The following is a 12,692-nucleotide window of genomic DNA, read 5'->3' on the forward strand; positions in this document are numbered from 1 at the left end:
CAGGTGTGCCCCATCACACGCCGCCAGCCCTGGCTATTTCAGCGCCCCTCCTCTCTCATGCACCCACTCCTGTTGTGAGCTTGGCGAAGGGCGACGATTAAGGGACGGAGTGATGCTGATAATTAGGGGGAGGCAGCCGACTCGTCACAGTGTGTTGATATCCAGCCCGCGCGAGAGATCACTTCCGGCGCTTGCGTAAACTACGCCAGAGCGCGTACACACTCACGCACCGGATGCCGTGCACGTGCTCAAGGCAGTTGGACATAGTGGTGTATTAGAGGTAAAATATGATATAAATACTGTTCGGTTTCTCGCACAAACCGATCGTTTCTTGTCTTAGGACATCAATGTGTCGTCACGAGCCGTAGGGTTTAATTTGGATTTGTCTGTGCATTGTTTTTTTTACTCTCATAGATTTTGTTACCATTGTCATGCATTGTAAGACTGATGGACTCCAACGGTTGGACTTAGAAATCATCAAATGTGTTCTACTGAAGAAACAAAGTCACCTACATCTTGGATGCCCTGGGGGTAAGCAGATAAACATCAACTTTTCATTTTTGGGTGAACTATCCCTTTAAAGTCTGCATGCATTGGAAAGTGTGACGTATATCCGAGTGAAACTACTTCTCAAACAAGAAAAATATGTAGGGCTGGATTTTGTCCATTGGAAGTGAATTAACTGTTGTTTGCTAATTGCTGTGTTTCATGTAATCATAATGTTTAATCAACATTGATGTGCACAGATGAGTCAGGTATAATAAATAATGCATTCCATTAAAAAATAAAGATTGTAAATTTTTATTTTATGGTGACTTTTGGCTGGCAAAGCAAACTCCAGATGCATAAAGTGAGCTATATATTTCCTTCAGTTGATGGTAGATGTGTGCTTTTTGTTGTGCACTATTCTCCATAATTTCTTCCACAGGCATTTTCCTAGCAGTAGCTTGATGTAATGACATTTTATTGTGAGTTTTATTGGTCTTGAGGGTGTATGTGTGTGCGCGTGCTTTGCTGCACTGCAAATTCTTCTCATGCATCCTTTGCCGTGAGCAGTGAACTGAGCGATGATTGCTGTTGTTCCAAAACCCCAGACATTCAGTCAGGTGGTGACCATATGGAGATGAAATCAAACGATGCTTTTCCACTCTGTCCTTCTGGGATTGGGCTATTCACGGGCTAATCGAAGAGCCAGCAGACCTGCAGTCTAGTCCAGTAGCTCTATTCCACTCTTCTCAATCTATCTTTCACCTCCAAGTCATGCAGTGGCCCAAAAAAGTATTTGGGCACACTTATGATTGTCATAACAAAATATCAAATCAAATGGAAAAATAGCACTTTGCAAGGAAAATATTAAAGGGGTCCTATTATGCTCTTTTACAAAGTCTTGATTTTGTTTTGGGGGTGTACTAGAACAGGCTCTCATACTAGGTTGTTTGAAAAACACATTATTTTTCACATATTTTACATTACATTATTACAACACCTCTCTCCCCAGTCTGGCGTGAACGGCTCAAATAGTTTCTGTATCAAATGAAGGCCCACCTTCTGAAATACGAAATGTGCTGTGATTGGTTAGCTGGGCCAGTGTGTGTTGTGATTGGCAGCACTCGGCGCCTGGTCAGGAAATGTCATGCCCCTTACCATAGCCACCTGCCAGCTTCAGTGTAAATATTACGTCAAAATCAAATCAATTTGAGCGCGATTTAAATTCGGATGATTGTAACCACTCTTAAGTGTGTCTGCTTTGTGAAAGCTAGCGTGTCTCCGACATAGTGATAACCCTCGCTGCCTTCTCTAGTGCAGCTCAACCAGGTCTCGTCCCATTCGTCGATATTTGTGATATCACAAATCCCGGAAAATATGCGTTGTAGTCCAAACGAGTCGTTCGTTGTAGTTTTTTTGGACTTTGAGCTTTGTAACTTTGCAGATCTTTTTTATGCTCAAACAGCAACATTACAGACTAACTAAAGTTGAAAAAGTGAAAAAGCATAATAGGACCCCTTTAAAAAAAATAAGTTTAGAAAGAAATAAGTTATTTATGAGAGAGTCGTTGAATTATTCACTTAACCGATTTGTACAAAAATTTCACAACATTGTATTCTTTCAAAAATGTAGGTTACTCAACATTAACTTCTTGCTTATTGAACTGTTGTATACATGCAATGTCACACTTGCAGTTGTGTTGTCGGTATGAAAATAAGTGTTGATTTTAAGAACAGCAACATTAAAAGGATTCTCAATTAGTTGTAAAAACCCCATAACCAATTCACCTGTTGGTTAAAATTAATTGCAAAAATGATTAGTTCTGAGAAAAGATCTAGCATCATTTGCGTGAAGACACCAGTTTTGATATTTTATGACAGACATTTTAAGTATAGCTAGCTAAAATGCCCAAATACTCATTTGTATGCAACTAAGTATGTTACAGTCTTGTACTCTGGATAAAGAGTCATGCTGATATGATTTTAATTGCCATTTAGTGGATGATCTGTGTGATTATTTCTTGTCTTTTCTTCTTCAGAGTTCTTGCCCCTAAATGTGCAGCATGTAATCAGCCGATCCTGCCCTCTGAGGTAAGATGCATATCAGGACCAATTCAGCCTGTACTCCATAAACTCTCTTCATACAGAAACAAATCTCATTTGACTGTAAAAGGTAATCAGTAAAACCCCAGGAAATCACTTAAAGTTTGAATCCGCCGGGGGCATGAGCCGTATTCTCAGCCTGTGTCATAGAATCAACTTTCTCTGTATTAGAGCCACGTGTCACAGCACTGCCAATGCCAATCTAGACTTACATATTTTTGCTTGTTATGAGACAAATTAACCAAAATGAACATGGGAATTTTTACTACTTGGTAGAACTTTACTGCTATACTTAAACTATGCAGAACATCTAAGTCATTCCAGAACATTTAAACCTTCTTTAGGCCTGATACTGTGAGTAATTCAGTTAGCAGTGATGAAGGAGTGATTACTGCTAAGTTAGGGCATGTGTCATTTGTTAAAGCCCCTCCATCTATAATTAGAGATGACTCGCGAGGCATGCTGCTCTCCAACACCATCAAGAGCAAGAGCTCAGTTATCATGCACCTGCATGGAGGCTCTTATGAGAAACTCTACAGGAATTCCTCCTCTCTGATCACAGCCGAGTGTAACATTAACACTGTTCACAGCTGAAACATCGCTATACCCAGAAAAGATAAAAAAAATTTAAAAAAAGCAGTTCACCCAAAAATTACATGACTTTTTCCATGCAAAAACAACAGTTAATAGTAATACAACAGTTCATAAAACAACAGTTCATAGTGACAAAGACTTCTGGTTGAGCTATTATTCCTTTAAAAGCAACAATAAACATTAACTAACCCAGGCTCATTGGACGTATGTGCCTACATTCCCGCAAAACTCCAAAAATGTACCTACAAATTAAAATCATTGCAATTTCCAGCTGAAATGAACACTAGAGGCAGTAAAACGCCAACAACCTTTATTACTTTTCACACAAATGATGATTACAGGAGCAGGTTACTGATTAATGAAGACTTATTTTGCATGATTCATGACCTCAAAACACTTTTACCATAGCGCATGATATACCATAATACGTACAATTTACCAGTGTAATAATACATTGCCACGGTCACATTTAACACATTTACTTGTTTTGGAGAAAACTGAACACGCTATTTAGTACCAGTCACTGGATATTTTACTTTGAGCGTGAATTAGGTTCTTCATCTGAACAGATTTGGAGACATTTAGCATTACATCACTTGTGAAGTCTCAAAATCTGTTTCTCCAAATCTTGGATGGCCAGAGGGCAAGTATATTGTCGACATATTTTCATTTTAGGGTGAATTATTCTTGTAACTATTTAGTAGTGCTGTCAAACGATTAATCGCATCCAAAATAAAAAAAATTGTTTACATAATATATGTATGTGTACTGTGTATATTTATTATGCATATATAAATACACACCCATGCATGTATATATTTAAGAAGAATGTGTTACGTTTATATATTAAATATATTTATATATGATATAAATTATTTGAATATAAGTATATACATACATGTAAATATTTTCTAAATATATGCTGTATGTGTGTGTATTTATATTAGTGCTGTCAAACGATTAATCGCGATTAATCACATCCAAAATAAAAGTTTTTCTTTAAATATATTTGTATACTGTGTATATTTATTATGTATATATAAATACAAACACATGCATATATATAAATTATTTGAATATAAGTTTATACATACATGTAAATATTTTCTAAATATATGCTGTATGTGTGTGTATTTATATTAGTGCTGTCAAACGATTAATCGCGATTAATCACATCCAAAATAAAAGTTTTTCTTTAAATATATTTGTATACTGTGTATATTTATTATGTATATATAAATACAAACACATGCATATTATGTATTTAAGAAAAATTTTATCTTTATATATTAAATATATTTATATATAATATAAGAATATAAATATATAAATATGTATGTAAATACTTTCAAAATATATACTGTATGTGTGTGTGTATTTATATGTGCATAATAAATATACACAGTACAGACATATATTATGTAAACAAAAACTTTTTTTTGGATGCGATTAATCGTTTGACAGTACTACTATTTAGTGCCACTCACCAGAGTGCCTTGATGCATAAAACCAACGTAATAATACATTGCCCACAGTCATGTTTAACTTCTTAACTCCAGGCTGACATTAACACAACAATTGAGAACATTTTAATTAGTCGTTAAGCAATTGTAGACAGTTCATGTTTCTGTTTGGTTATTGGAGTAGAGACAGCTTTCGAAGTGGTCATGCTGTATCATTGCGCGTGTTGTGGTAAGTTGTGTTGTTGTCATCTCACTGGTTGTTTACTCTCATAGGGATCAGATGAAACCATTCGAGTGGTTTCCATGGACAAGGACTACCACGTGCAGTGTTATCACTGTGAGGTGAGTTCAACTTGGGAGACAACAACAGTAATAGAAGTCTCATCTGTGCTAATTTAATGTCATTCCCAATGGTTAGTGCAAGTAAAGAAACTTTTGTTGTTGAAAAACAAAACACCACTTCCAGGGGCGGATTTAGTGAATTGGGGGCCCCAGGCAAAATATAGGAATGGGGCCCTATACATTTTCACACATTTTCCTAGATCAGCCTTGAGGTTCCTTTTTTGTTATGATGCTTGCTGCTGCACAATGGTGCCCCATAGTTGTGTCCAATGTTTCTACATTTTCATGTACATGTTATAATGGATTTCTTTCATTTCTTTCATGTTGTTCAAATGATCAGTGAGAGCAGAACGAATGTGTCACATGTTTTAAACTCACCTATATGTTTGATCAATTTAGCTTTCTCAAATCATCACGACTTGCCTAAAATAAAATCTATATATATAAAACAGTTCAAGCATATCACAATGTTAGTTTAAGTGTTTAACCTAGATAAATGTGTGCTGTTAGACGCATATCCAATCGTTTGTGCCGAGAGTTGAAGCTAAAGCGCGCTCGGCAGCACACGGAGGCGCCAGCGCGATCACTTGCATTTTTTTCTAACAGTGGAAACAACTTAATAAGCAGTCATATTTTTGCTCATAAAGGTAAGAGTAATAAATCATTCTAAACTGTAAAGGGTCTAGTTTTATTTGTGTGCACTCACAATATCAACAAATATGGGACACACACAGGCCTATGATAACTGCTGAAATGTTTGCAGAGCAAATCTGAGGTCAGTCTGAGCGTTCATGGTACTCACAGTGCCGTACACCTGCAGGTGCCACTGACTCAGATGGTTGTCGTGGTAATAAACACCACAAACGGCAACCGTTCGCATGTCAGCGCTTAATGCGCATATCCTATATGAAAAGCATTTTAGGGGGCCCTTGGCTTTTGGGGGCCCAAGGCAGTCGCCTACCTTTGCCTAATGGGTAAGTCCGCCCCTGACCACTTCTACTTAAGGCCTGCATGCCTCAACATGTGTTATTAACAAAGATCTGCACATATCTAACAATGGAGAATGAAGTTAGTGTGATGTGAATCTCTTCCCGCAGGACTGTCATATGGAGCTGAATGACGAGGAGGGTCACCGCTGCTATCCTCTGGACGGACGCCTGCTGTGTCACGCGTGTCACCTCAAACACATCGACCCTGCCGCCCCGCCGTCTACAGCAAACAGCTACCACAGTCAGTTTTAAACATCTGCCTCCCCCTAGTGGGTGTTCAGAGACATCACCGTTTGCCAAAGATGCTCAGATATTGCATTGCCAAAAGTCACAGCTGAGATTGAGATTACAAACTGTGTGAGACACATTATAATATATTGTATTATGTCTGAATTATTTACCGTACTGTTTTCTTTTCTTTGCATTTATTAATATTTTATTAGATTGGATTCAGAAAGAAAATAGTTTAGCCTTTCTTGTATAATATAAATGCTGTAAACAATAAACCATTGGCGTAAGCAAAAATGTTGCTACAGATTTTTGTAAATAAGGCAACCATTACGTATTTTATTACAAAACTTCATCTGAATTTCTCGAATGGCACCTAATAGTGTATAAACCTTTATTTAATTAAAGGCGTGCTCAGTAATTGATTTGTTTCTCTTGTGCTGGACAATATGGTCATTGTTTTAGACTTATAATGACACCAAGCAGTGGAGATGCTGCATCAAAAAGCTATGCTTTGGTTACTGATGCCATTGCAGACATGCCCAATACACAGTCAGCCACAATTTATTACACAAGAGAAGATGTTCAATAAGAAGGAACTTTTTCAATGAGGAAAAAATTACTGAGTGCACCTTTTAACAGACCAAAGAAATAGACATGCCTATTTATGAATGTATATTTATTATAATAAGCCTCCAGTTGCATGACCATTAGGTAGTAAGCTTTTAAATTAGTCAGATTCCATTTCGATTTAACGGACAAACATGAACATTAATTGTTTATTCCCAAAGCTAATGCGAATACTTGTGAATGTGTACCAACACAAATTGTGATCACATCAGTTGAATTGACTTAACAGTGACAATCTGTCATTTGAAATCAAACTGACCTTATTTACTTTATAAAAGTGTGAGTTTTATTATTCAGCCATGCAATCAGGTCCATTTAAAAAATGGAATATTGTTTTTTTTTAAATAATTAATAAATATTCTAATTTGGCGCTTGGTGTTAATTGTGGGCCCTGCTTAGAAGTCATAGAAGAGGTTCATCAACTGTTATTCTGAATATTGTTTTTATTACACTATTGCACTTGGACAGAATTCAGCAGTTCACTACAACTGAATTACCGATGGCAGGTCAAACCCACATCTTAACTGATTGGAAGACTTGACACCAATTACTCTCAATTTAAGGCTGTTATTTCAGACCTAGAGACCTCTGTTCTTTGTACATTTAGTTCAATAAAGATTTGTTATAATACAATGTTGGGTTGTTTGCTAAGTTTGGTGAATCTGATCACAAAAGCTATTGTTGAGAAATTCAGATCATTTAAATATGTTCCCAATTTTGTTTCACAAAACACCAGATTAAGATGTGACCAGACAAATGTAACTCCAGTTTAGCTCACCTATATATTGTTTAAAAGTTATCACTGGAAAGCCTTTAATCAGTAACTCATTTATGCCTGTTGTTTCTTTGGTTTTCACGGTTAAGCTGTTGATTGTGTACAATGCCTTAAGTTCTCAAGGGGCCCGTTCTTCGTACGTCACTTATTATATCCGAGATGAAATGTCACATCCAAGATGATATCATCGCGCTAATCAGGATCTGGCTAATTGGGTTCTTCGAGCGCAGCTGTTGTTGATGATTAGTATGGCTGGATTGAGTTATCCGAGATAATTACGCGTTCATGGGTTGGTTTAAAAGGGGCTATGTATCGACATCATATAACAAAAAAGACACCTGATGAAAAACTTGACAAATTTTGATTAAAGCTTCTTAAGGGTCAAGATCATGTTATCTGCATCTCCTGCGCTCCATCAAGCCACTCACATAATAGCTGTCATCACTCAAATTAATGCATGACTCTACATTATCTGTATAGCATGTAAGACTCGAATACAATTATGAAGTAATAATTTTATGACGAAGCAACTCCGGGATGAGCTTCGAAGAACCAAACAATCCAAGATCATGCCAAATCATCAACAATCAAATCCAGCTAACTGAGTTAGCGACGTACGAAGAACGGGCCCCAGATCTCCCTCAGTGTTACTTATTTATCCATCTGCTCCTATTAAAAAGTAGGATGTGATGCATTTATTTGACATTGTGTTATGCTGATGATTTTTAAAATAAAACTAAGGTTTTTTTTTTCTTTCATTTATTAAGATTGTTTCAGCACTTTTATGCAAAATGATTAAATGGTAGTTCACCCAGAAACGAAACTTGTGTCCGTTTACTCTCATGTTGTTCCAAACCTGTATGACATTCTTCTGTGGAACATTAAAAATATTTTGACAAATGTCTTTTTTTTATTATTTCTTTTTATCCATACAGTAAAAGACAATGGCCAACAAAATTGTTTGGTCAAACTGCATACTTTAACACAGGGCGCACATACCCTGTATAGATGATAACCAATTCTTGATCTCGAACACCAAATTTCTTTAGCCGGCGGAGAGCAAAAAGCTTTCTGTTGGCTGAGGACAACATGTGGTCCACTTGAACATCCCATTTTAAATTACTCTGTATGGTAACCCCTGAAACCTTAACAGTCACAGATTTTCAAAATGTTCTGATCTATAGAAAGTGATGGCCAAGCTGATATCTGTTTCATGTGGGTAACATGTAAGACCTTGCATTTTTTTGAGTTAAGTTTCATTTTATGTTCCTCTACCCAGATGCCAAGATCCTTCAACATCTGTTGGAGAGTACAGGGCTGATGTGAAGTCCACCTCTGGGCCATGGTCATGTCATCCACATATTTCCAGTGGGCAATTTGATCCTGGAGAGCATTGTTAATCAGTGCTAGGAAGATTATGGGCCCCAATATGGTTCCCTGGGCAACTCCACATGAAGGATACTCCCAGTCAGATAGATATCCCTGATAACGCACTCTTTGACGACGATTAGACATAAAATTACAAATCCATGGAATGAGGCTAGGTCTCACTCCAAGATCCAGGAGGCACTTCACTGCTACTGTATGGTCTACAGCATCAAAAGCCTTGGCAAAATCAATTGTGACTAATGTGCACACTGAACCTGGTTCTTCGCAGGCCTTATACACAAAATCCATCAGGCTTACCAGATTGTGTGTTGTGGAATGCATCTGGGGATCTGGGGGTTCCTCATCAGGCGTCCAGTCAACTGCTCCCTGAGTGGTGGTAGCCAGTCTCTAAAACTAGACTTGTATAGCCTCCTATCACAATCAAGACACAGTTGGACTCTTCTCTCTGCTAGTGTGCACAATCCAAGAAGGGAGAGGGCATTGGAATATCCTTGATACCGTTGTCCCAGTATGATTTTAAAGACCCGTTTCTGCACACTTTCCAACCTTTTAATTTGATCAGTAGTCAATGAACTGTGCCAAACTGAAACTGCATACTTTAACACAGGGCGCACATACCCTGTATAGATGATAACCAATTCTTGATCTCGAACACCAAATTTCTTTAGCCGGCGGAGAGCAAAAAGCTTTCTGTTGGCTGAGGACAACATATGGTCCACTTGAACATCCCATTTTAAATTACTCTGTATGGTAACCCCTGAAACCTTAACAGTCACAGATTTTCAAAATGTTCTGATCTATAGAAAGTGATGGCCAAGCTGGTATCTGTTTCATGCGGGTAACATGTAAGACCTTGCATTTTTTTGAGTTGAGTTTCATTTTATGTTCCTCTACCCAGATGCCAAGATCATTCAATGTCTGCTGGAGAGTACAGGGCTGATGAGAAGTCCACCTCTGGGCCATGGTCATGTCATCCACATATTTCCAGTGGGCAATTTGATCCTGGAGAGCATTGTTAATCAGTGCTAGGAAGATTATGGGCCCCAATATGGTTCCCTGGGCAACTCCACATGAAGGATACTCCCAGTCAGATAGATATCCCTGATAACGCACTCTTTGACGACGATTAGACATAAAATTACAAATCCATGGAATGAGGCTAGGTCTCACTGCAAGATCCAGGAGGCACTTCACTGCTACTGTATGGTCTACAGCATCAAAAGCCTTGGCAAAATCAGTTGTGACTAATGTGCACACTGAACCTGGTTCTTCGCAGGCCTTATACACAAAATCCATCAGGCTTACCAGATTGTGTGTTGTGGAATGGTTCTGTCGACTACCAAACTGCATAGGGTCTAGGTTTGGTGTGATATCGTTCACGATCCATTGCTCAACAAAATTCTCACAAATTTTTGACAGCTGAGATGTTAATGAAATCGGCCTCAGTTCCTCAATATTCAGGGGGGAAGATTTTGGTATGAGTACAACAGTAGCCTCTTTCCATTGTGTGGGAACAACACCTTCTGCAAGGGAGCTATTAATGATGTCACAAATGGGATTGCTGATTTCACATGCAAACTCCTTCAGTATTCTTGGAGGGATCATGTCTGGGCCAGGAGATTTGTGACAGTTAATAGAGGACAACATTCTATACACTTCCCATTCTGAGATAGTAGGCAAAGGTATAGATGGGAGGTAAAAGTAAATCTGCATACTTAAGGGTCGGGAGAGATTGGGACACCTTGACTAACTTTGTGTTGATCACATTAGCAGTTGTCATATAATCTTGGGGATTAATTCCCGGAACTTCAATTCGATCCGCCTTTTTCGCAGATCCGCACATTGATTTAATTTTGCCATGCCAAAGCCCTTGGACTCCCTTTTATTTTAGCTTCCACTCTCGATTTATAGAAGTTTTTTTTTGCCGCACGTATTTCCTTTTGGATTTTGTTCCTGTAGAACTTTGATAGAGCACTTGATTTCCCGGTCTTGAAGGCTTTTTGTCTCAGGCAGATTAAATGCTTAATCCTTGGAGTGATCCATGAGGGATACATTTTTACTGTCTTCATGGGAAAATGACGGTCAATTTCAGGCAAGATAGTATTATAAAAGGCATTAGCTTTTTCATTAGTACATGTTACTTCATTTACATCCTGCCATGATTGAGTAGTAATCCATCTACGAAACTCATTCAGACTAGACTCTCTCATAGGTCGTATTACTCGCTTAATGGACTGGGGTGGTCTTACTTGTGCTTTAGGACTCCACAAGAATCTCAGGACTCATGTCAAGAATCGCATCACCTTTAGTGTTATTCTGGACAACCTGGCAAAGTTTGTTATCCAAGCAGATATCCTGGACTCTGAGATGATTAAAATCTCCAAGTATGATGAGGCCAATATCTGGGTACTTGGTACGAAGCAGATCAGATGAAGCTATTAAGTGCTCGATGAGTTCGTCCTGATATAATGATTGTGGCGGTGAATACACTACACACACAGCAATAGCAGATATATGCCGCGGAAGTTTCGACGGTCTCACCTTCACCCACAGACATTCAAGGTGATCGGAAACACTAATACAGGTTTAAGGATAAGATGGGACACTTTCTTTGATGTACAATGCAACTCCTCCACCTCGACGTGTGGTTCAACATTTAGAAAATAAAGTGTATCCATCAATACCCAATAAATCCTCAGGCATGTGGGGGGTAAACCAAGTCTCTGAAATTGTAGCTACATCCACATGGTTTTCCATCAAAATGGCTTGAAACTGATCAATCTTGTTTACAAGAGATCTAGGGTTCGTCATCACAAGAGTTGGTAACATAATTAGTTGGCCTTTTGTGCTCTACTTTGACTTTAATCAAACTGGATTCAGATTTATCCCTGTTCCTCAGTCCAAACAAGCATGATGTTTTGTGACCAAATCTTCTGCCAACAATGGTCTTAATTTTACACAAAGTGTTCTTACCCCTTCTGCATCCTCTTTTCCTAGTTGGTGTCTGTGCAAGTCCTTCATTATATAAGATCTTTCTTAGCCGAGGGCTTGGTGGAGGAGCTGATTGCTTGAGACTCTTCAGGAATTCCATAGAATACTTCAATATAGGTTCCTTTTCTACCATTTTCAAAAAGGATGTTCCAGCTTAGTACGTAAGAAAACTAAACTTCAGACGCTCAAGTGGATGGTTGTTCTAAAAAAAAGATTCTTATCAGATTACAGGAATCACCTCTTGTTGCCCAAACGCATAAGGCAGCCATATTGGGTGTCAGGTCCCTATCACATGATAGGGACAGATACTACTAGATCACCAACTACTATGCTTATGGCCAAACGTATTTAGAAATGTAAATGCAAGTATTTGGCATGGCTGTAACTGATAGTCTCTCAGGTGGCAAAATGCGATTTCTTGCAAATTCAGCAGTATCCTTTTCAAATAAATAAAACATGGTGCTGTTTTCTCAGAAGGATACACATTTATTCCATGTATTATCACTCTCTTGCCACATAAAATATTGCAAATAATTTTTTGTTAACCTAAACCCAGAACAGCAAAGTGTTACAAATGAACTGAATTTCTGATTTCTAGTATTTACTTCATGCTTAAAGCAATTTACATTTCACTTTAATGGACAATTAACATTCAAATGGTGATGCAGAAGCAGAAAACACAAAAAATTAAATAAGTCAATTC

At 38.1% G+C, this 12,692-nt stretch overlaps 1 protein-coding gene across 1 annotated transcript in view; it reads left to right on the forward strand.

Moving 5' to 3' along the window:
- LOC107744601 (LIM domain-containing protein 1-like) overlaps positions 1–6,490 on the forward strand; it is a gene marked incomplete at its 5' end in the record, with an annotated part of 10,676 nt that extends 4,186 nt beyond the window's left edge. Inside the window, 3 exons of the mRNA XM_016558320.1 lie at positions 2,525–2,576; positions 4,919–4,987; positions 6,085–6,490. Coding sequence (XP_016413806.1) covers positions 2,525–2,576; positions 4,919–4,987; positions 6,085–6,228 — 265 coding nt within the window. The remainder of the gene's footprint in view (positions 1–2,524; positions 2,577–4,918; positions 4,988–6,084) is intronic.
- Positions 6,491–12,692: the final 6,202 nt, after the last annotated feature.

This window comes from Sinocyclocheilus rhinocerous, unplaced genomic scaffold (genome assembly GCF_001515625.1).
Source record: "Sinocyclocheilus rhinocerous isolate Xijiao unplaced genomic scaffold, SAMN03320098_v1.1 scaffold2513, whole genome shotgun sequence".
NCBI lineage: Eukaryota > Metazoa > Chordata > Actinopteri > Cypriniformes > Cyprinidae > Sinocyclocheilus > Sinocyclocheilus rhinocerous.